The sequence below is a fragment of the Amblyomma americanum genome, chromosome 11, assembly GCF_052857255.1.
Source record: "Amblyomma americanum isolate KBUSLIRL-KWMA chromosome 11, ASM5285725v1, whole genome shotgun sequence".
Lineage (NCBI taxonomy): Eukaryota > Metazoa > Arthropoda > Arachnida > Ixodida > Ixodidae > Amblyomma > Amblyomma americanum.
In genome coordinates this window covers 74,570,170-74,594,909 of record NC_135507.1, presented here as the reverse complement: position 1 = coordinate 74,594,909, position 24,740 = coordinate 74,570,170, and the positions used below count along the sequence as shown (strand labels likewise).

Genomic DNA, 24,740 nt, shown 5'->3' with positions numbered 1-24,740 from the left:
GCATACTTCATCTGCCCGCAGTGTCCCTTCAGGGGCCGAGGCTTTACCAACAAGTTTGATGTTGCTCCTGACCGAGCTTTGCCGCATGCGATTTGTTGTTGCGTGTGCAGATGCGTTCCCAGCTGAAGCTACAGCTGTCTTGGCTCATCTCAGAGGATGAGCACAGTCATGACTGGCGGCTCGCTGCCTACCGAGCCTTCTTTGCGAAGCAGGCACCTCTGCTGGGCACCGACGCATCATTCGTTCTCAGCGAAGTGTTCAGGAAGCCAGTGAAGAGCCTCTACGAAGAGGCTATATACCAAGTTGACTGTTCGATTCAATGGCCAGCTACTATGTGGTTCAACTTGTCCTATAAGTACCAGCAGGTGAGTGCTTAAGTTGCGAGTTGGCCTGCACGTGGCTTATTTTATTTTCATTTTATTACTTACTGCTAGTTCTGTACAAGGTCTTCGAACAGAAAAATTTGTAGAGCTAGGCTAACCGGCTTCGAGCATGAATCAGCGAAAGCTCTTATAGCTTTGGTTTGGCTATGTAGCTCTGCGTTCTGCCATGGAACCACCATCCGGTTGTGCATTCCTCTGGTCCCGTCAGCCTCTTTCTTCTACAGCAGCTGCCCGTCGCCTTTCATCCGCCTCTCTTCCTTCTCCCTCTCCCCTACATGTGAAAAGGGAGATTTTCCTCTCTTCACCTTTTCTGCCAACCATGGCAGGGGTGGACATTGAATATAATTGACAGAATTTCAGTTGAATTCAGTTAAAGCAAGTTAATTTATTATTAACTGATTGAGGTATTATGGTTGACAGTACAGATTCTGTGGTAGCATGAAGGGCTATATAGCTAAACCAAAGCTACAAAAACTTTCTGTGTAAAACAGTATAAAGATGCGAATGTGAATTAGAAAACACTGCACGATAACAACCCAGAGAGTTGAAGATGTACTCACAGAAAAAAAGCAGAAGGAAGCAAAATAGTGAATCAAGCACTACTTGGGCAATACCAGGGAGTTATTATGAAGCAAAGAGGTGTACTGTGAAGAAAGACGTGGTATATAGAGGTCAGAAGTAGATTACTGAGATGTAGCAGCACCATCGCCGGTTGCAACGGAGTGGAAGGTTGAAAACAAAAAATTTCCAAGAATCAGCCTTGACAAGTTTAAACACAAAAAGCTCTACTATAACAGTAGCACAAGTGCCAAAGTGGCCGCAGAGCTTATTCTTCACATGGAGCGTGTTGTGTGCCATATCCATTAAGAAAAAAAATCGCCGCACGTTTATCCTTGTGGAGATGCGAATGTCAATGACAGCTGAGCTAGTGCAAAAGCTGATACCAGTCAGTGTGTTTGGTAACTCTGGGTAGGGTGGCATGCCTAAATGCACAGCCGTGCATCCACGTGTGACCGTGCACCATGCATTGTCATGCGTGCCCACTCATCCATTTATGTGAGGCGGCACAGCGTATGTCACTTGAATTGTCATTGCATTAAGAAGTCCGTCGGCATATGCTTTCCCTTTCGACTTTGGACTCCATGTTACTCCGACATCACTGTCTTATAACCAAGCAATACGGCTTTAACAGCTGTTGCTGTAAAAAAGAGCATTGCTAGGTTTCTGTCCTCCCTGGACCAAATGAAAGCAGTTGCAGTGCCACTGCCTCTCTCTTTTACGTAAGAGGAGGAGGAAAGGCAGGGAGATTAACCGGGAGAATAACCCCACGTGCTTGCCAATTGTTACTGGACAGTGTTTACATTGGCCCGACCATCAACCTCAGTCACATTTGCCGGTCAGGATTGACCAACATGGAGTACAAAATCTTTGTAACGCTCACCTTGTAATGATATGCACCCCCTTTGTATAGCTATTACTGTAAAATCTATCAGTCAGTACATCTCCTTGGAGAACTTCTACCAGGCAGCTTGGTCAATGGAGCTCTGAGCCCTTTCTCATATTTGTACCAGTGTCTTGCCATCCTTCATGACTGTCATTGCATCAGGGTTGCTTCCACTGCAGCATGCCATGAAAAGGTACCGTTGGGCAGTTCTTGTCCAAGAAGAGGGCACGTTTGGGAGTGCATTTAAAAAAAAAAAGTTAACAGGCTGTGTGTGTGGGAAGAGTGTGCGCCCGTAAATCTCCCTCATTTTTCAAAAAAAAATGGAAATACATAGAGATTGCACATGATTGCATGCAGTTGGCCAAGCGTCATGAGTGTTGCGCATACTGTGCATTGGCTGCCACCTTAGCTTCCAGCATGTGTGTATGATTAGTGTGGTTAGATGTATGGTAGTACGATTAGTAAAAAAAAATAGTGGTTAAACGAAGAGTGGGAGAAGATTAAGGCATGCTTATGTGCTAAGGGAATTCAAAACGCACTACAAATAATCCTGGGTTCCCGAGTAATCCAGGTTGAATACCCCATCTGTACTGAGCATGCCTATATTTGCTCATGTTCCTGGTGTGATAACGTAGTTCTCGGGAGTTAAAAAAAAAACTCATGCGGTGACAAAGGGCCGGACTGCAGATGGTTCAGGGTTTTGCAGCTGTATGATTACTTTAGTTTTGGCAAGTTGCAGAGGCTCAGAGGGTTGAAATTGCACAAGCTCTGTCATTTTATGGTCGTGGTTGTTTCCACATTGCCATGCAGGTGGGCCGGGCATGGTGTGATGCAGGAAGAGACGGAGTGGGGCCGGAAGGAAAGAGTCTTTTTCAGTGGCTGACGCCCAGCCTTATTGGGGCCTTTCCGCTGGCCACCCACCCAGTCGACCGAGACGTGGCCTTGCTCTCTGTCTCATTCGGCACGCTGGTGGGATTGGATACATTTGTTGAGCACCAAATCTTTTCGAGGCGGCTGGTGAAAGACCACCGCGACTACCACCTGGAAGCAACCTTCCAACACGACCAACGGTCCCTTCATATCGACCTCCACTTGAACCACCGTAGCGCCTGCTCACAGAAAGTTGCCGAGTACCGGTTCTTGGTGCCATATGTCAACATACTGAAGGTGTGTGGATTCTCTAATGCGTGTGTGTTCTTATTTTTTATTACATTTGGACTGGAGAAAACATGCATGAGCATTGGTTGTGTTCTTAGCTATGGGGCTGGTAGCAGATTCAGCACAGAATGCAGTACATTATTGCATCAGACAGAATGCATACAATGCACAAAATATCTGAAGAACAAGTGACTCGAAGTCGACATATATTCAGATACTATACTTGTCTTCCATCCTTGCTGTCATCAGGTGTAGCTGTTATTTAATTGCAAATACGGACAACGGGCAAAATAGAAACTGCCGCCCATGTATTCTGCAAACAAAATTGCTTTTGTTTATTAGCAATGAATAGCTGGTTTTGTCCCATACACAATGTCTCTGGTCTGCCTGTGTTGCATTATATCTGCTACATTTTAAAGAATCCAAGTAGGATTTCGCAAATATGCAAATCTGGATGCCGGTTTTAATGTAGATTGGACGTCATTTACCGTATTTACATTATTGTAAGTTGACCCTTTTTGTTTTATTTGAAAATCCGAAGTGGAGGGGTTGACTTACAAACGGAACCGATGCATGACACCATAAATAAAGGAGACACAAATGATATATCAGGGATGCTACAGCGTGGTTGCAATTTTAGGTTTGAGCTACGGCTCTGCCCAGTAGCATTCGGCTATCTTGTGTGTCTGTTCGGAAGGATTTTTCTTTTCTTGTTTTACTTTTAACTGTGCACCCAGTGCTCATGGAAGTGTCAATAGTTGACGGAAGGGCCGTTGTTCGTCTCGGCGGCACTGCTACTTGGAACGACAGCGCTTCCAGGGAATGTTGGTAACTGATGGCAGAGCCAACGCCGCTCACACATACTTTCTCTTTGGCTCTTTTTGATGCATTCAACTTGACCAGTGGCCACGTTTTACCAGTTTTTAATGTAGTGCTTCGACAATCATTTATGCTCTGGGGCCAGTAAGCGTTCAAGATGGCTGTCATTCTTTTTGCCAAAGAAGCAAACACCTGTTGCAGTGGCGCAAGTTTTACTTTTCGGAATGGGTTATGCAGGTGGTGGCTGCAACGAGGCAAAATTTTCAGCTGTTCCACGCGATGTCGTGGTGCGGTTATTTGCGAAGTGTGGGATTTTGTGGAATGGCAACGGCAGCAATAGTGAGGATGATGGCACAAGCCTGGACAAGTAGTTCAGTGACTAATACATTTTCATTTTAGAATGTGCCCACGGGCACGGCTTTTTTTTTTTCTTCTGATGCGATTGGGTGGAGTCGACTTGCAATCGTGTAAATATGGTAGTTAGCAAGCGATCGTCGTTAGTAGATGTATCAGTCACAGAGCCTAGTGTTGCAAGGTAGCTGTTCATTTCTGTATCTTTTGCAGGGAAAGTTGTGATGTAAACTAAGATGTGCACTAAACTTTCATTAACTCAGTGCCCCAAGAACGGAGAAGAATTTGAAAAGAAATGAAGTTTTGAAGCTAAGTAAGCGAACTACCAAAATTTCCTGTGTGCTGGTCATGCATTCGTGCATTTTAAAAATAAGTATTCTATCTTTACTTTGCAGAACAAATTTTGCTACACTGACTGAGCGCTTAACTTGTAACAAAAGGAGTATCCCTTTTGCAGCACAAAACTAAGAAATAACATTCAGCAAAGATGAAAATGCAATCTTGTAGATAATGTGGCCACAACTGCCTTCTGTGACAGCTCAAACGATGCTGCTAACCGCCGCTGCGGTGGCACAGTTGTTATGGTGCTCGGCTGCTGACCGAAAAGATGCGGGTCCCGACCGCGGCGGCCGAATTTTGGTGGTGGCGAAATTCTAGAGGTCCGTGTACTGTGTGATGGCAGTGCATGTTAAAGAACCCTAGGTGGTCGAAATTTTTGGAGCCCTTCATTATGAAGTCCCTCATAGCCTGAATCACTTTGGAACGTTAAACCCCCATAAACCCAAATGCTGCTAACCTAAGGGGGGGAGGGGTCGGAGGCTCTTGCTCCTTTCCCCATGCCCTCCACTTTGAGCCTGCCCATTTGCCTGGCAAATGGACTCTGTTGTCACATTATGCAAAGGTGGTAGAGGAATGCAGCCTGGAGTGCACATTAAGGCGGACTAGCACAGACTCACTTCGTCTGCGGTATGGTTTGCTGTATGACCTGCAGGCCATGCAAACCACTGGCTGATGACATTTTGTTAAATTTTGGGTTTTTGCGTGGCCTGCTTGGAGATATTCACAGGAATCTTTTGAGGTACAACTGGTGATATACACATTCTGCCTATTAGAGTTTATCGTGCAACATGGAAAACATTCAACTTAACATCTGTAGAACTACATGGACTTGAGTGAATGAAGGCTACTGCAGAGTAGTACTGAGTAACAATAAAATAATACAGTGTGTACACCAGAAAACGCATTCATCCTACATTACACTGGAAGACAAACTTATGATGGGCAGGGTGCATACAAAAGGAGCAGCACAGTCAATGAACAATATTAGCACCTCTGATAGCGAGGTGGGGGGAGTAGATGTCTTACACGACAGGCTATACAGCTCGTTCGGTCGAAAAGCCGTTGGCGGCATAGTTGTAAGCACCATGCGTTGGAAACATTCGGGGGCGCGTAAAAATGCACGCACACTCAATGAATGAAAAAACTGGGGTCTAGGCCAGAAATTGAACCAAGGTCTTTGGTGTTTAAGACGGAGACGCTTCTAGTCCGCCATAACGGCTCGACGTTTGAACATGAATAAAGGTGCATTTAATGAATGCACGGGTTTCTTGGAAACGTATCTTCGCGATCTGTACTGAGGCGCACATGAGTAATTACGAGCATGTAAATTACAGATCTCGGAGTCAAGCGAGTGTCATGCATTTCTGGTAAATTTCCTCCGTGGGCGTGCAGCCGTAGCGGCAGCGTGTGGGACCCACTGAAACTCCCCTTCGTCATGTACGGTGCTGGCCCAGCAGATGATGGGTGCATAGGCGACCATTCTGCGTTGGAGTAGCGTTGTTCATTTCTGAACAGGTGTGAGGAAACCGCAACCGTCTATGAGTGCTAGTATGAAGCAGTGTCCGTGTTGTTTTCAGAGGCCTCCTAGAGACTCCGAGCTATTTGTCCTCCAACGGGCAAGGCGATGGCGTTCCGGGGGCTCCCTGGCAGCACTGCAACACGCTGTCGCATTCCACTCTTAAAGGCGAAGCTTAAGCGTCCTCCAATTTCTTTAGTAAAATAATAATGGTTAGCCCTGTAAATGCTAAGAACTTTATGCTTTATGTGATGGGATTCAGCTGAAGACTGAAAATGTAAGAAGGGAGTAAGTTAACTGTCCAGAGAATACTTAGGAGTGGGAATCAGCGACAGGAAATACTTTAGTAGTCTCCGTATGCTTAAAAATTTTATCGAAACACCTGTTGGTAAATGCAGTGGAATCTTGTTAATTGGAACCAATCCACCAGGTACTTGTAAACGTGAAGACACGCTTTGTCGAGCTGTTCCTCCACCTGAAGATACCTGCTATGCTGATGGGCGAGGTGGTGAACGAGTACCACGCGAAGCCCGGCAGTGCTGCGGCGGCTGCCCCACTACGCTGGGAGCGCTACCTCACTCTTGGTTGCTCGTGCATTGGTGGCTGCATTCATGGCTCTTCACTCTGCGGTGGCCTCATCCTGAAATTGGTGATCCGGGACCAGTCCCTGGCATGGCGGGTGGTTGGACGGCTCTCTCAGCGTTGCACCGCTGGGACACTCTTCTGCTATGCCGCAGTCCGCACCTACTGCTTAAATGTGACTGCCATCTGCAGAACCCTCAAGATCCAGGTATGGTCAGTGTGAATTGAGAGGACAGCAGTTTGGGAAGACGTATTATCTGGAAAATGTGTGTGATCCAATACTACTTTGGTTTTAAAGACTGACTTCAGGAACAAGGGAGGGCAACAGTCACTGAAACCTAAACTGTTTGGGCAGTTGTTTGAACTGAAAACATCGAAGCGAGGTTCTACTGCGTTACTTACATACAACCAGTAAATAATTTATTATTGAACAGCTTCTCTTACGCTGTTTCACATTCAGTTTCTACAGCCGAACGATGGCTGTGATGTCAAAAAGTTCTGTATAGGTCACTAGAGGCATAAAAAACTAATATGACTGCTGCTTCATCATTTTAATTCACTACAGCACTTAGCCAGTTTTCCTCCAGTGCCGGAATGACACTAACTGCAGAAGCAGTGATTTATATTGTTTTTTTGTGCCTCACATGACCAGTACTTAACTTCAACATCCCATCGCAGCCATCATCCGGCTGTTCGAACGAAAACAGCATGATAGAAGAAATTAAGTTATAAATTTAGTGGCTGCAGGCAAATACCATGTGGTGATTCATGTATTCCAGTGTCCTCCACACCATTAGGCAGAAGAAAACGTAAAACGAAAATTTTGTGTGCGCACTCATAAAACGTGAATGATTTGGTGCGAAGATGAGGTAGAGTAAATTTGAAGCAAGCAAGTAGCTATTTGTTTAGCATACACATAAGTGCCGACATACGGAGACAAAGGAAAGATGTACAGCTTCCAGAGAAAGTTTGTAGTTGAAGAATTAACTCTAGACCACTGCCTTTTCGTGGCAGTCGCGAACTAGGCTAACCAGGATAGCTGAGAGAAGGCAGGGCAGGGAAGAATTGATCAGTGCCTGGAAGTGGGAACTAGCCCATGTGTGGACTCATCTGTTGTGACATTTAACTGGCCTCTTCAGTGCCACTCAAATTGCAAGCCAGTGAATGAGCATGCAGGGGGAGGAGAGGAGACTGATAGTTGTGTGCAAAAATTTTTAGGCTGTAAACAGGTAAGACCACTTTCCTGTCAAGAATGCATTTTATATTGCCTACATTGTTCAGCTCCAAGGCAGACAGCAGGCAATGAATCACTATCTGATAGTAGGCCTTTCTTTTGATTCTGTGGTCCACAAATCAGTGGTGGTGGGGATTTCAGTACAACGCTCGGCTACACCTGGTTGTGCAGGAGCGCTGCGAGTCCATCCAGAAGACCCTGCCATTCTCCTGTGCCTACGCCTTCAAGGCAATCCTGCACATCACGTTTGATGTTCTGGACCAGATGGTGCTCATGTCTGAAATGGCATTCGACAAGCTCATGCGGGAGCTCGAACAACAGTCGAAGAAGGAGCCGTCAATGGTGGAACGGGCACTCAGCCACATCGTGTCCAGCATCGACGCGGGAAATGTCGTGCTGTTCAAGCAGGCGTTTGAGGCTTGCTGTGCCCTCTTTCGTGACGAGAAGCCCCCAAAGCTCGCTCGCGGCACCTGTCTTGTTCGGAGCGTGTTCATCACGCCGGGGCGAATCATTCTGCGTCCTGCACAGGTTTGCCTTGGCGCTTGACTGTGTCATTTTTTTAATGCTAAGGCTTTCACTTGCTGTTGAGGAAATACTTGTTACTGGGAATTGGCGTCAAGTTCTGTATCGATGCATATGTTAGTCTGCAGAAAGACATGGTCTGATGTCTTTTAAACTAAGTTGTAGAACCCCACTATAGTAAACTCCGCTAGATTAAAAACTTGGATATAGTAAAGTGAAGCTGCAGTCCCATTTCATCTTACATAGACTGCTGTACATTTTCTTTTTTGAAGATATGGCTATAGTAAAGAGCGTCTGGCCACGGCGATGTACTCCCCGCAGAACGATGACATTGCGGCCCACGTGAGGTTTAGGATCGTGAGGCAAATAGATACCAAATGTGCTCTTTGAGGTGGCTTCACGACCAAGCTCTGGAGTGGGAGGAGAAGCTAAGTTTTTTTAAGACATTGAGGTCTTGGGGCAAAGCGCGCAGCGCACACAGAAAAAGTAAAGCTAGCTATGAACATAGAAAGAAGCCGGCGTAGGTCGCTGAGAAACGAACGCCAGTATAAGTGCAGTGAGGATTAGGGAAGAAAAGGTCATGCGTTCGTAGCACAGCAACACGAAGCACAGGGAAGCAGAGGCGTGGCGGAACTGCGTTTGTGGTTTTGCTACGCTTGGGCTTTGTCACGTGCGTTTCTTCACTGCTGCCTTTTAAATGATGCTGAAGCCACTGAAGACAGATCATGAAAAGCTTTGGTTTTCACATGGAATCAAACTTGCTTTATTTTTATAGCCGCGTTGTATTCGTATAAATGCCGTACTTCCACAAGACGTAAAACAATGTTGAAAACGTGATAGTGTGTGATAACTGATAATATATAATTATCACATAAAGGGATGATAAGAGCAGGATGTAAGGTATTTCTGAGTGTTTGTTTTATAAACCAATAGTTCGTGCTTAGTAAGCAGCCAGAGAGCATAGTGAGAGCCATGCCATCGCGAACAACTGATATAGTAAAGATATTTGTTGGTCCAATCTACTTTACTGTCGTCCGGTTCTAGACAACTCGTTCTAATTTTGTGGAGGTGTTGGTGACATCAAGCCTGATAGCAGCATATCATTCATCAATAGGGTGATGGTTCTTGTTGTCATTTGTTTGAAATGTGCAAAGATGCTGAAAATAGCCAATAGTGTCCCTGTTCCACTGCTTTTTTTTTTCATGGCTTGTTTAACCCTTTGCGGCATGGCGTCTACGTTTGTGCTTGCGACTTCTCAAACTTATTTTCAAAGCAGCTTGAGCTGTTTTCACAATGCCAGTGATGGCAGCGGCATTTTAAATTCCTGCTGGACAGATTTGCAAGGCCATTTCATGCCTATAAAAAAAATATTGCTTTTCGAAAACAAGAAATAAAGATGGACGTCGCAAAGTTCTGTGGTCTACCTGGGAAGTACTGTCTGGTGCTGCAACTTTTTAAAAGCGAAAGTTTTCACTGCTCAGCTCCGTAGCTAGCTTCTTTGCCGTGTGCGCCATAAGCGCAAGTTTGACCTTGAACTGGGGAGAAACCGCATGACAGCTGCGACATCACTCAGCCACCGCTGGTGAAACCGAGTGCCTAGTCACTTGACAACCATGATGTCACTCAACCGCAGCTACACCGGAGCCATGCGCTCGCTCTGTCTAGATAGCCTCTGCTGCCTTCCAGCCGGTGCCAACGGATTACAACTGCTCTCAACAATTTAATGGCAGCAGTCGTCATGGATGATCCAGGCGAGACGCCTCGTGAACTGTGTGCATCTCTGAGGTAGCGAAGACGACAGGCCGAATCCGATCATCGAGTGGACGCAGCTCGCCGAGAGGCTGCCGCACAGAGAGACGAAGAGAGTAACAAAAGCAAAAGCTTTGAAGTTAAGCCTGGTAAACCTTGGCTAAACGTCAGTCATTACCGCCAAGCTTTACCAAGCTTAACTAAACTTTCAAGCTTTCGCTTTGGTTACTTAGATTTAGCCAGGTTAAACGTTTGCCTAATTTTTTCTTCTCTCACGTGGTGGAATGTTTAACTAAAGGAAATTATAGCTGTGTTTTATTGTAGAAATGCTTTCGGATGATGTATTTATCTTGACATAAATGTGTTTTCTTTTTTTTAAGGATAGGGTTGAAATTTTGTGAGCTTGCAAGTGTGCGCTGTGCCTGAATTCCTGAAGATTTTCAGCCATTCATGTTATTTTTGTGGAAAGGGGGGAGCCATTTTTCGCACACAGACTTTCAGGTTTCCCTCGATAGTGGGACATAATGCATGTCTGTTAAATATAGACAAAGGGACAGGGACACTATTGGCTGTTTCCAGAATATGTATGTACTTGGGCAAGTGGTGACTTAGACCAGCACTCGCTTGACAACTAGGTGCTGTCAATCTTGATGTTCTTGGCACCTTTAAGGATGAAAATTGTGCTGTGCATTACCACAGCCACCACTGTTTTTTAATGTTTATTACTTTTATCTATTAATTGTTCATAGTGTATATATCCACATTTCCTCAGCATTGCTGTTGAGGGGGAACAGTGCATGTGAAGTTGTGAACGTCATTTCACACGCTTACATCATGTGAGGTAAGAAAAGAAAATATATGCAACAAAGAGGGAGATTAAAGATAATACTTGTTCGCATGAACACGCAGGCAATGAAAAGCCCAACTGTTGGAGATGCGAAGTACTTCAGATGGTTGAGTCCAGTCTTACTATTTGGGGACAAAACTAATTGCTGAAACTATTAGTTAATGTTCTTTATTAGTGCTAAAGCAAGCACTGGGCTTAATTTGGGCTTAATTTCTGCAAAGTTTCAAGTCAAGCTGCACAGCATCTTTTTTTTTTCACTTATTTCACTTTCTTTTCTTCTTCTATTGTTCAGAGTATGTTTTTTGCTTATGCAAGTGGTGGTTTTATTGTGTACTGCATACATAGTTTACTGTCTCCCAACAGATTCTACCTTTGCTTTCTGTTCCATAGAGGTGCTATCTTTTTAAGACATCAAAATTGCAGCTAAAATCGGGTGCCTGGGCCTATGCACACTGTTGTTAAACAGCTTTTTGCCCAAGTAACTTTTCCAGAATTGTGCATTTTTCAAAAAGAAAGAATTGAATCGAATTCTCTTGCACTGTTTTGGGCACACTCTGATCTGGTGCTTTTCTGTGTGCAGTCCTTTCAGTTTGCTGTCCCATTCCCCGCATGTCCGTCAGTAGCCTAGAGTAGCTTCAAGACTGCAGCACTGTTTTACTGCGCGTCCGCCGCAGGTCCACTTCGAGAACAGAGTGCTGCGGCAGTTCAACGCTGAGTTTGCCATCCGCGTGTCATTCAGAGATGATAACCTGGACAAGCTGTCGTTCACACTCAACTTGCACTCATCACGGGACGACATCCTGGAGGCAGTTGTTGCCCGCTTCATGCGTGAGGGAATGCGTGTTGGCTTGCGGGAGTTCAAGTTCCTGGCGCCCTCGACCAGCCAGCTTCGCGACCATGGGTATGCTACTGCCCATGGTCCTTCTTCCTAAATAGCTTCCTGACGCTGCAGGTGTTCGTAGCGGCAAGGCATGACAATATGTGCTTGCTCGAATCAGCCTCACAGGATACTGCGACAAGTGCCTTGCTTTTCTTTCTGCAGACTGGTAGTCGAAAGTAGGATATATTGTTGCACAGCGATATGCTAAATGTCATGACAGCATGATTGATGTTGGTTTACTGGCTGGCTGTTTAGCTGTTCAATAGCCAGCAGGCCAAGTACGAGTGCTTCGTCACATCGTCGCATGGCAGTGCCTGTGCGATCCTGTGCTGAGATTACCCTAGACGCAGAGCAGTTGTCCCAGTCACGAGGTAGCAGTGGTGGTTGATGAGATAACAATGGGCGTGAACAGGAAATGATTAAAAACGGTGTGGCTTACCACCGCAACAGAGTGCCTTCAAGCCACTGACCTTCAATCCTAGAGCAGGTAGCCAAGGCTCATGGATGTGCTGGACAGCAAGAAAGTGAGGGGGGGGGGGATGGTGCAGTTGTCTTATTGTGTTGTGGTTAGGTCACTGGGTCAGGGCCATTGGGTCTAGTTGTCTTGGCTGCTTGGAGAGAGTGACGAGGTTGGTTTGGTCGGGTCACTTTGGGGTTGAGCCGTGCAGAGTGTACCAGGAATACTAAGCCCATGACCATGGCAGATCAATTACTCCAAAGCTTGCAGGCCAGGATCAGGGCAAACAATAAAACCTCAAATCTACATTTCATGCTGGCAAGCTGAAGGACAAAATAAACAATGAAAGGGATGATTTAATTGCCAATGAGCCTATTACAAGTGCTACCATATTTGCGCGAGTCTAACGCACACGTTTTTTCGGAGAAAAATCATCTAGAAATTACATGCATGTTAGAATCAAGTACAGCAGCCGCGGTGGCTCAGTGGTTGCGGCGCTCGGCTGCTGGCCCGAAAGACGCGGGCTCAATCCCGGCCGCGGCGGTCGAATTTCGATGGAGGCGAAATTCTAGAGGCTCGTGTACTGTGCGATGGCAGTGCACGTTAAAGAACCCCAGGTGGTCGAAATTCCCGGAGCCCTTCACTACGGCGTCTCTCATAGCCTGAGTAGCTTTGGGACGTTAAACGCCCATGAACATAAGTTGAACATAAGAATCAAGTACAAAAATGAAACTATGCCAGCAACACAAAATGGCAGCTTGATATCTTTCTCGCATCGATATCGACGTATCACCTACCGCAGTCGTGGATGCTGATAGGCCTCACGAGCATCTGAAATGTCCCATCAGCAAGGCTCCGACCTGGACTTGAGCCAACATAGAAGCATCAGTTGCAAAGACGTGCTGTTATGACTACGACGCCGGGTTAAAGAAAAAAACATAATCTTGCATGCAGAGGCAAATGGCAGTTGTGCTACCTTAGTGCGCTTGTTTTTAATGAAATTTGTGAGCATGATTTGCGGCAGCGAAGAGGCGGGATTTTCTCCAGCAAGTCTACACGGAAGGGCTTCGATGGGCCTTAGCCAGCAAGCAGTGACTGATTGTTTAGTTTAGCCTTATATAGCATGCACTTATTTCCACACATAACATTGTCTCAGCACGCTTCGAATGCAACAACGCAAGACACTGCCAACACAAAAAAAAATAAAAAGTCTTGTTGTAACAGCCGAAAATACTTAACTTGTCAGTGTGAAGGGGTTCCTGGTTTTCAGTGTAGGAAAACACGTTGAAAAAAGCCTAAACCATATCAAAGCATGGCGAACTCATTTGAATAAACAAAAAAAGAAAGAGCACTGCACATCCTGCTAACAACATACAGACCATATTTCATTGTGATATAGTCACATGGTGGTATGCACCAATAGTAGCAAAGCTTCATTTCAGAATGTTGCTTCAGCTGCTTTATGCAGCTTTTAATGCCAAATTAAAATTATAAATCCTCATTTCATCAGTATTGGCATTCCTGATTCGATTAATATGAGGTAAGATTTTTCGTTCCCACCAGAATCTCTCAACGAGATTTGATGAGTGTTTGGTCCATTTTACTCGCAAGCCATCGAGCTTTCTAACTAGTGCCGGTCTGAGGAGACATGTTTGGTAAGCAGTGCCTGCATCGATAACCATGTTGTACGCAGGACGTGGATGTACGCGGTGGACGAGAAGCGCAACAGCGCGATGACCATCCGCGACTGGATGGGCCGCTTCGAAGGCATCCACAACGTGGCCAAGCGCATGGCGCGCATGGGCCAGTGCTTCTCTTCGACCGAGCAGGCTGTGCGGGTGCTGCCCAACGAGGTCCTCGATGTCCCAGACATCGTTGGTGGTGCCCACCCTGTCAGCGGCAAGCCGTATGTCTTCTCGGATGGTGTCGGCATGATGTCCGTGCCGCTTGCTGAAGAGGTGAGGGAGCATGTGGTCTGGTGCTGGCCGGAGCCGGGCGGCGATTGCAGTAGGCTCGTGCTAATTCAAACTCGTTTGGCCACACATTTATGGCACTGTTTGGTAGGGGACTTCTGCCGGAATCATGTCGTTCGAAACCACACTTTATGACGTCAGCTTTGAGTCTCCAGAGTACAAAGTCACAGTGTGGGTGGAACCACCCCCTGTCGGAGATTGTTACAACTGAGCCAGTTGCTCAGATGGTACCAGTGGCACCATTTGAGGTAAGTGTAACTTCAGTCGGTTGCTTACAATGCCACTGATACTGGTACGGCTTAAAATGCCATGAGGCAAAATTTTAAGTCTTTTATGGCTAAACAACTGATTCCTCTTGCCGTGTGATGTGCTGGGTCATTAAACCTGGCTGCATTCTAAGTTTAGGTCATGAGTGGCAAGTAGCCATACTTGGCTGTGTCTGGCTGGCTATGTACTTTGCCTGAAGAAATAAGTTTTGCAAAGACCACAGCTTGAAATGAACTAGCATAACAAAAGTGCGCTAGCAACCTTGTGAAGCAGCCAAAGTTTAAGGGCATTGAAAAATGCTATATAAGTCCGAATGACTCGAGTTTGAATTATCACGAGCTGACTGTGGTTGTCAACAGTGCCCTCACCGACGGTAACTGTTCTGATGCCTGCTTGAATGGTAGTGCTGTGGCATTGTCTGCCCGCCACTTGCCCGAGAGTTGTGCGCACGATGTTGCTGTGGCCGCCTTGCATGGGCCTTTTTGCAGGCAACACAAGGATCGTTCACAGAGCAGTGCCCGTCTCTACCCCATCATTTCATCAGCATGGTGCCTATGTGGTGGTCACACTGCTCCTCTGCCATTGCACTGCTTGTTGCCATTGTGCACTTGGCCAATGCATGGGTTTGTCGAGGATGCTTTTCCACGGTGGTGGTGCCTGTGTGCTGCTGGATAGCATTTTTTGTGTGACATTTCTGAGACAGCATCGGTGTATCTGTGCCTCTCGGTGGAGATGTGAGCAGATGGTTGTTGTGATGTACGGGTGTTGTGCTGGCATGGGCCCTGTGATCTTCGCCATTCCTGCCTATTGCGGGGAGGGGCGAGTCTTGTTGAATTGTGGTGTTGCCGCATTGCCTGCAGGGCATGGTGGAAGGGTGGTGTTTTCGGGGTTTTGTTCCTTGGCGGGTGTCTGGTTGCGCGTGGGCGCTACGCAGCGGGTTCTTTGTTAACCCTTACTAATGTGGCGAGGTGTCCTTGTAGCAGGCAGACACTGCTCATTTCAGACTCGTGAGTACCTCAATGGCTGAGCAAAAGGGATGAGAGAGATGCACATACACAACAATGATGCTGCATAGATATCGGTGATACATCTACAGAGAGCTTTAGGAGTCTGTCGTAGGCTGTAATTCCAGATTTAACAGCTGTACGAAATGTAATATATGTATCATCTCTGGAAGGAAGTGCAAAAAAAAAAAAAAAGTGGCAGGCACTTTAGAGTGGTCATAGTCAGTGGTTTGACGAAAATTCGTCTGGTCAGGCATTGGATTGAAAGAAAAAAGGAATGCGGTCACTGATCGTCACGCAAGAAGTCCAAGACGTTTCGGAACCTCGTACGGGTTCCTTGATCACTGAGAGGGACAAGAAATTGTCGCGACTTATTATATGTAACACGTGGCGCAAAGAGCGTGCGTAGATGGGTGGCATGGTTCCTTGCATCCGGTTCATGGTAGCTGCTGTCGATTGGATGGTTAGACACAATTTAGAGTGGTTAGGCAAAATGCAAACTAGGTGTGCTAGCACTTTGTTTTCAGTTCAAGGATCGGTTTTCAAGATCAAGCAGGCTTCAAACAAATACAGGCAAAATGGGACTTAAGGGAATGATGCAATAGCATTTATGAGTTACTTTTTCGTGGAAAGGTTTTTCGGGCTTCCTTTCAAAGGTGAACAATGTTCCACTTGCCATCTAGGTAACGCATTTACATTGTTTAGTGACTGGTCATACAAGTGGTTTGCCATCCATCAGGATGGTAAAATGTGAATCATTTGGTGCCCCTACACTACGGGCATGCCGTGAGCTTATGTTAATTCGCTGGGCCCAAACCTGTTAGTGGGGGCAACCTCATGAACATTGACGGTGCATATTGCAAATTTGTCAACGCGAATTCCATCAACCTTTATTCGCATAATAAACGTCTTGAATCCAGCTCACATAAGTGTCAGGCATTGCTGGGCAGACCAATGGCTTTGCAAACCTTGACAAACTGCTACTAGACGTTCCCTGAGAAGTTTGCACGCTCAATGCGGAGCAGCCAACAAACGACAACAATCTGATCTTAGTGAATGCTACACGCAGTTCTTAAATGCTTTATGGCATTGACTGCTGTGGACAGGAGTCTGGAAAGTTTTCCTTGCAAGTGCTACACAATATGCACCAGTGCATAATGTAGCTGAGAGCAGGTCTTAAGACACTTCCGGACTTCTTACCTCTCCCTGGAAGTGATAGGCAGGCAGCGACAGTACACCAGCAATCAGAAGTGTACTGGACACATTGTTATAAAAAAAACTTAAATTTCGTCACTGTGTTTGCACGTTTCTTGGAAGAGATGTGCTGTATTTACTCTATTCTAATCTGCCCTCGATTCTAATGTGCACCCGTTTTTCATGGTCAGATAAAGGTGCATTGTCTCCAGTTGTAATGCACACCAGACTTTTATGCTTCTTGTGCAAGGAATGAATGGCGCTTGACGAGAGCACAGTTTCGGCACACTTGAAGAACCACGTGGGTGGAAATGGGAGAAACGCGCAGAAGTGCGGATCAGCGTTCTAAACAGCACACCGCTTTGTTCGGTTGGCTGGGTGATGCATAGCCAATAGCTTCCGTTGCCAAGGGTTGGCACAGAGTTCAGGAAAGTGAAAATGAAACTAAGTGTTGGACTGTTCTCGGAGGTGGGGGACATCCGTTTTTTCTCACGCATTTTGTTGGGCAAACATCAATTCAGTTTGAGAAGGGCTATTTTGACGATAACTTGCTGTGCCAGCTGCACCTGGGCGCAGCCTCCCTTTGTGAAGCTGTTCAAATGAACCGATGCAAGATGCCGCATGGCGTCCGAATTAGCGATTATTCGTTGCCATTGAATTACATGGGCACCGGCCGGAACTGCGCAAGCTATTCAAATTACCTGGATTTTTTAATTGATGGCGGTCGAGTAAATGAGTATTTCCTGTACCGACGCACAAGAAGTACCAAGCCGCTATTTTGTGAGGTCGATGACAGTTGGGTGTTGCTGGCATAGTTTCATTTTCGTACTCTGTTCTAATCTACATGTCATTTTGTTACGAGTATTTCTGGAAAAAATTGTGCGTTAGATTCAAGTAATTATGGTATACACTATAATATGCGCGTGTAAATTATTCTCAAGCAGTGTGCCCTAGATTCAAAGAAATTGCTTTTTTTTTTGTCAGAGTTGCGTTTCATAAACTCGTTACGGCTAGTGTACATTAAGAACTTGGATCAGTTTTGGCTTACTTGGTTTCTTGGCAAAAATGAACTAGTATAAAGGCAGAATTGTTGTTTCATCTTCACTTTTCCAACTCTGCATCAGTACAGTGTTCTCACATTCTAGTCTGGGAAAGCAACGTGCTAAGTGATATCAGCTCAGACAACCAGAGGGAAAGCTTTCATTAAGTTCAGCTTCGAAGGGCAAGAAGGCAGAATTGTGTTGCTGTGACGACGTCCATGGAAATCGTCTCGTCCGCTACTTTGCCACTGGCAACCAATATTGAGAGTCTCTGACCCGAGAATGTCATGCAGGTGTACAAGGTCATGAAGCTAAAGGACCGCCCATCAGCAATCCAGATCCGGTATGCGGGTGCCAAGGGCATGCTCTGTGTCAACCCTGAGCTTCCAGACTGCAAACTGCTGTGCCTGCGACCGAGTATGCGCAAGTTCCCGTGCACCAGCTCAGAGTACCTTGAGGTGATCAAGATTTCGGCACCACGTGAGTATCGGCTCCTCTGACTGCCCTTTTGCAAGTGCCCTTCGAGCCGCAAACAGTTGTACCGTGCCTCTCAAAAGGCATCCGTGTGTGTCTCTAGGAGAGATAAGACATAAGGGTGTAATTATTCATTAGCATCCACCCAAGCCAGGCACGCAGCCAGAAATTTTTTTCAGGAGGGAAGCATTTCTTGTTATTTTGGGATTCGTGCCTGACCAAAGCGCAGCCATTTGTAGCTGCATGACAGCACTCGGGTCGAAGCTAGTGAGTAAATTACAGTCGAACCTCGTTATGACGAACTTGAAGGGACCCAGCGTTTACTTATTACAGCTGTAGCTTTGGTATTGCCCGTGTTGACAGTTTCTAAGGAGAATCGTCATTCTGTCGTTATATCCATTACTTTATAACGAGGTTTGACTATACTTTCTTGTTTTAAAATCTAATCACTGCAATGACTGCAATACAGTTTCTCACTCCAGTGAACCATTTCATGGCCATCGGGCCATGCCTTTGTGCTAGCTAGCTGTGATCTGTCTTGTTCTCCAGTGTCCTGCGCTTCTTGTCTGCTGGGTACTGTATCTTGAGTGCTGCAGTTAGCTTCCCAATGCTGCTGCTCAGGTGACCTTGGCGGTTCATGACTTTGGGGATAGTCTGAATTTGGCAAGTGTGGCTGGAAAGTCTTTTTTTATTTCCTTTCATTTCCAGGGTCAGTCACCTTGAACCGGCCTCTGATCACCATCCTCGAGCAGCTAGGCGTAACGACAGACACATTCCTTCGGCTACAACAAGAAATGATCCTTGAGTTTACCGATGCGCTCGTCCAGGAGTCCACTGCCATTGAAGTGCTATCGGCATGGTCTAAGCTGCCGCTTCCATACCAGGACTTGTCCAGTGCTGGGTTCCAACTGACCCTGGATCCCTTCTTCCGGTCACTACTTCTCGCTGTCTACCGAAATGCAGTGGGTAAGTCAAATGGTTTGTAGCGCATGTGTGACATTGGAGTAACAACGATAGAGTGTCAAGTAGTTGCCGCTGGTTCATAGTGCAAGAGCCACGCTTCCTGAAAGCAGAACAATGTGTGCACATAAGGGAGGACAAGGTTACTGGTTCGGGTAGAATCTCTGTGACGCATGGCTGATATGAATTTCGATATATCCAGATTTGTAAAATTCCCTGGCCAAAGTTCATTGTATGCAGTGTGCAAAATTGAAGTGTTCTGCGCAATCTCCATCCTCCAATGATGGTGCGGGAGCTGTGACCGCACGCAGTAACTTTGGTAAGGCAGGCCAGGTCTGGCATTTTGATGGCCTCCCAGTGCCGCTGAACTGTGCCATTGCTCATTAGTATTATCGGGGACCAAAGTCTTTAGGACGCCTGGATGCGATTTGGGCACATATAGCCTTGTTTGTCTACAATCACATAATTTCACTACCACATATTAAAGAACGGGATTTTGACTTTTACCTCCTCAAGTGTGGTCTCCAGCCGACTGCTAATAATAGGGCTATCAGCTTTGCTTATGGCGCACACAGTCCAGTGACTTATGTCCCCGACTGTACATGCCGCCCAACCAGCCCATTGGCTAGCCCTGGCTCAGAACTCGGTTGGAGATAACCGAATGAGTTTATTACGCAAGTCCATCTATTACGCGAGCGAATGTAAGTAGAGCTAAAAACAGTGAAGGTGTCGCAGCCACAGCTTGCTTGAGGAGAGCCGTGCCATTTCTGCCTTGTGAACTTTTCAGCGGGCCTCCGGTACAAGACCCGCATCGCGCTTCCTGTGGACCGTGCCCGCAACATGCTTGGTGTCGTCGACACTACAGAGAAGCTCCAATATGGGCAGGTAGGTGTGCTGTTCGGGTGCTGGCAGGATGCCAGCTGTAGTGCTTTAGCAGTTGAATTTTGCTCAGCACTAGGCTGCATTTTCAGTATGTGGCCACAGGCATCTTACTGAACACCCTTCACGAGGCATGTGCATTTTATTTGGATGAGTGCAGTGTAATGGGCATAGCTGTGTCCTGTTGGCTGAATGCTGCTTTGTGCGCAGCCTACAAACTGAGCAGTGAGCAGATCATTCTTAATCATCTTGAGACATAGTTGCACTGCAGGCTCTGCTGTGACATAGCCTCTCATACTGATTTCTGATGCCAAGAAAACTGAGCTCTGTGCTCCTTTGAGTTCTGTCTTTGTTATTTGCACACTGTTGTTTTGTTCCATTATAGGCAGAGAGAGTGAGAGCTCTTTAATGAAAAATCAGAGATTTTAACCAGCATATTGAGCTCATTAACAAGCTATCTGCATAGCGGGTGGGGATTGCGGAAGGGTGTAGGCAGAAGTACTATGCAGAAAATATCAAGAGGGAAGGAGAATAACAAATGTTAGATTGGGGCCCTGGAATTGGGGTGTGGACGCAATAAACAGGAGAGAAAAGGAAGCATTGAACTCTTTTAAAAAGTTTATGGCTGGGAGGTAGGTGAGCAAAAAGTCCACTGCATGGCTCTGCTTCAGAGGAAAGATGGAGCCTTTATACAGTAGCAACTTGCTGTTATATTCCCGAATGCTGCATTTTCCCAATAGAAACCCATGTAATGCAGACCCACCTTTTACCTCGCAACTGTGGCAGTGCTACATCACGAGTGCCACTTTGTGGTGGTGCTTTACCTCAGGCTGGCATTTTGACAGGCAATGTTTAGCACGTGCTGTGGAACGGCAACGGCAGACCGATCGAAGCAGGATCTAAGCTCGATCGGCGGTTTCCGGCATATTGCACCGGATGCCGAGTGCACTTAAGGGCGGCATGAACCTTCTTGTAGCTGTTAGTGCAGTTCCATTGCTACACCGCACCACAAGCGTGAATGACCGAAGGCGCAGAAGATGCTTAAGCGAGTTGGCTCTGAGGCGTGTCCCTCTCATCTACGTTTTCCTTGTTGCCTGCAGGTTAAAAACGCAATTCCTAGGTCCCAGCGTACACTTACTGTGCAAGATTAAAGTGGCTGCCACGAAAATGGCGCACGTGTGCCCAAATTTTGCCCACTCGGTATACCGCACCTCTTTGCTGCTGCCTCCCTTCCACGGACAGCTGCTCAGCCAGACAGGGAGCCATTGCAGAGCTTTTATGACAGTTTGTGCATGCCATGCAAATGATAACGAGAGCCACAAAGCACTGCAAATGATATAGAAGCATGCTGCCCTCACTAGAAGTAAAAAAAAATGAAAACAACGATGGATATTACTTTTAAGCACGCTTGGCTATAACGTTTCCCGAATGGTACGTTTTTCCGTGGCCCCGTGAAAGGCGTAACAGAAAAGTTCTGCTGTGTGCAGTTCATTGCAACTGGCGTCAGGGTGAATGCCCTCATTTCAAATTGGTAACGTATCTTGTTTGCACGATTGTAACGCGCACTGATAGGGGTTTACAGTGCAGACAAACTCCGGAACAAACATTAGTCAGCGCTCTGTTCTGTCACTTCATTTCTTCCTGTGTTTGTCTGTTTGCGCCTTAAAGCCCTGTCAGGATGAACCAACTAGCCTGAAAAAACGTTCTCGCAAGTAACGCGTACCTTTTTTTTTTTATATAAATAGGCGTTCAAATTCGCATGTGCATCAGAACCGGATTCAAAAACAAGGCATTGTCCCGGTTTTTGGGCACGGAATATAGCTGCATGTTGCAATGGGGGCTCGGTTAGAATCATGCAGATACGGTACTATGTTGTCCATATATGCCAAGTATTTTTTCAAAACTATTAAAGCTTCAATTGAGCTAAAGTTGTCACAGTGTGAACTGACGTTTTGTCCCAAGTGGCATCAATGGCTTTTTATGCAGCCTTTCAATGAAGCCGTTGGTAGAGAGTTTCCATAGTGTGAGGTAGTTGGTTTTCGTGCAGTTTATCCAGTGTTTACTGGTGGTTGTCTCTCCAGGTGTTTGTGCAGTGCACGGAGATGCGGTGCGCAAACATAGAGTACAGCACCCCACCCGAGCGCAAAGTCATCACCGGCACGGTGCTGGTCACCAAGTGCCCGTGCCTGCACCCGGGCGACGTGCGCAAGTTCATTGCCGTCGATGTGCCCGAGCTGCACCATGTCGTTGACTGCATAGTGTTTCCCGGCCAGGGACGACGGCCACACCCGGATGAGATGGCTGGTGAGCCCAGCATTTGTAACTGCGAAAAATATTGCCTTCTTCTTAGGCATTTTCAGTTTTCTCTGGCATACACTACATTGTAGAGCAGAAAATGCAGTGGACAAACAAACAAAACACACACATCACTGGTGCTAAGTGGTGCCAGTATCTTCGATTGTCCAGTGTGTTTATTGTGCTACAGCGTATATGTTATGGAATATACCAACGTGCCCAAATGTGTGCCCTTGTTGCTTCTCAGTTTAGAAGTAAGAGAAGTCACCGCATTTAATGTGTAGATTTTTCTGTGTAGAATGTGTAGATGTGAAAAATTTGGGGAATGCGGTAGGCTGTGCCGGCGTGAAAAATTTGGGGGATGCTTAATTTCGTTACATGTGTGATGCGGTAGCACAGCGCTACTTGTTGCATGAACGCGACGAACTTCTGGTCTGGTGTCGACATTTTTGGTCTGGCGTCACCTCCGGCCCGCGTCACCAGCCATGACTGGTCATACAACTCGTACACACACATGCACACAGTTGCCACACACAGCTTTCGTCACTTCCAACTCGGTCACGTCAAATATAGTTTAATGAATGAGTCAATACTGGTGATATGAATCATGCACATGTACATAATTGCTGCACACACCATCATGGCACCTTCATATACCATAACGCCACTACATACTGCCTAGGCTCTGGTGTGACATCATGGCATCAAAGCAAAACGGTCCGATGAGCTTCTTATGCTGTTGCATAGAATACAACCACATGACGTTATCCCGTGCAGCGGGGAAAGGGTCAGTGGCCACATGAGCTCGTGCCACCAAGTATCCTCTTCAAATCAGGTTAAACATTTGATTTGTCAGCGTTAATCAAAACAGTCTGAGTGTCCCCAAAAACTTTCACAAAGAATTTTGCAGCCATAGATCGAACGGTTCTCTCACTGCAAACTCTCTCCATGCTTTGTACTCGGGTCTCTGTGCCTTCAGAAACATGCAGCATCTTGAAATGAATTTAAGTAAATACCGTATAAACGCGTGTAAGGGGCACACTTTGTTTCCAGTTTCGAGGTCCGATTTTTGAAGTAAAAACACACCAATTAGAGAATGAGCTGAATTTAGTCTTTGTTTAATCGTCTCTCGCGGAGTCTTCAGACTGCGAGCTGGTGCTGTGCTCTGGTTTATGCTCATCCCACAAGAAGTCGTGCAGCGTGTCCATTGTCAGTGTCTAGCAGTTGTTCTGCACTTTCATCACTTAGCAGAGCAGCTCTTCTTCCAGTTTGGGAAACTTGCACGGCTTGCCTCGGAAAGCACGCTTTTTGTGTCTTGTGTCCCTCAGTGCATCCTTTTGGTTGCACCATGGTCGGACGACTTCTCGTCCACGTCGAATTTCCTGCCCGCTGCATGCTTGCCGTGTTCGAGAGCAAACTCCCAGCCGTGTAGCTATTAAGTTGCTTGTCCATCGTGCTAAAATTGCAACACTCAGTGGGAGCAAACGAATGCCACAACCACCGTGAACTACAACGCTGCCACAACTCCCGTGCCTTTGACATCCACAAAAAGCTGGAGCTGGTGATACTGATGCCGATATAGTGGCAGAGGAAAAAGTTGACGAAGATGATAATGTGCGGCCTCAGGCACCATTCGTGGGCGGCACCTGGAAGCTTCTGAGCGCGTGCATTTCGAAGGCTATTTCCGCGTGAGTCGTGGAAAGTTTAGGTGCGGCCCCTACACTGATAATTTTTTTTTAATATTTCCTTTGGGAAAACGGTGTGGCCCATACACGGTTGCGGCCCTTGCACGCGTTTATACGGTACATGCACAGCAGAACCCTTTGTGGGACAAAAGGTTGAGCAGTGGGATAGTCATGCCTATTAGTTGTTGTTGTTGAAGAACATAAAATTTGAGCTCTTTAGTGTTAACGGTTGTCGAGAAAAAAGTGGGATATACGCTCCCCTTTGCCCTGTGAAAGCATATGAAAAAGAGGGCCATATGTGCTCCACTGACCACTGAAAGACAGTCGCTTCTGAAAACAAGTATTTTTATCATCTGAGGGGCCACCAAACGAAGCCGAAGTAATTTTCTGGAGGGCAGAGCTTTTGTAGTACCACATTTTGCTGCTAGGAGTACATAGAGCAAACATTTCAAAGAGTCTGTAAGCTGTGCGCTGTCGCTGAAGAAGGTCGGCACTAGTTTGGCAAAGTTTATAGTGACAACTGTTTTGTGTGAGTGTCATTTTTGCAGTGGCCAGTTTCGCGAACAGCATGTGGCCATCAAATTCAGCTTTTTTTCTTGTAAAAAATGAACAGGAACTCTTGAATTTTGAAAACTGCATACAAGGACGATCCTATAGGGAAAATTCAAGTGTTGCTGAATCAAATCCT

The 24,740-nt window shown here is 46.3% G+C and overlaps 1 protein-coding gene across 3 annotated transcripts in view; it reads left to right on the top strand.

The window, feature by feature from the left end:
* Positions 1 to 24,740, top strand: part of LOC144110727 (uncharacterized) — a 41,939-nt gene that overhangs the window by 4,906 nt on the left and 12,293 nt on the right. For 2 of the 3 annotated variants that reach the window (XM_077643795.1, XM_077643797.1), the window contains 10 exons: positions 111 to 365; positions 2,638 to 2,994; positions 6,441 to 6,800; positions 7,998 to 8,354; positions 11,619 to 11,845; positions 13,975 to 14,239; positions 18,053 to 18,239; positions 18,942 to 19,199; positions 19,981 to 20,078; positions 22,154 to 22,376. In XM_077643795.1, coding sequence (XP_077499921.1) covers positions 111 to 365; positions 2,638 to 2,994; positions 6,441 to 6,800; positions 7,998 to 8,354; positions 11,619 to 11,845; positions 13,975 to 14,239; positions 18,053 to 18,239; positions 18,942 to 19,199; positions 19,981 to 20,078; positions 22,154 to 22,376 — 2,587 coding nt within the window. The remainder of the gene's footprint in view (positions 1 to 110; positions 366 to 2,637; positions 2,995 to 6,440; positions 6,801 to 7,997; positions 8,355 to 11,618; positions 11,846 to 13,974; positions 14,240 to 18,052; positions 18,240 to 18,941; positions 19,200 to 19,980; positions 20,079 to 22,153; positions 22,377 to 24,740) is intronic. The other variant, XM_077643798.1, reaches the window with a different exon arrangement.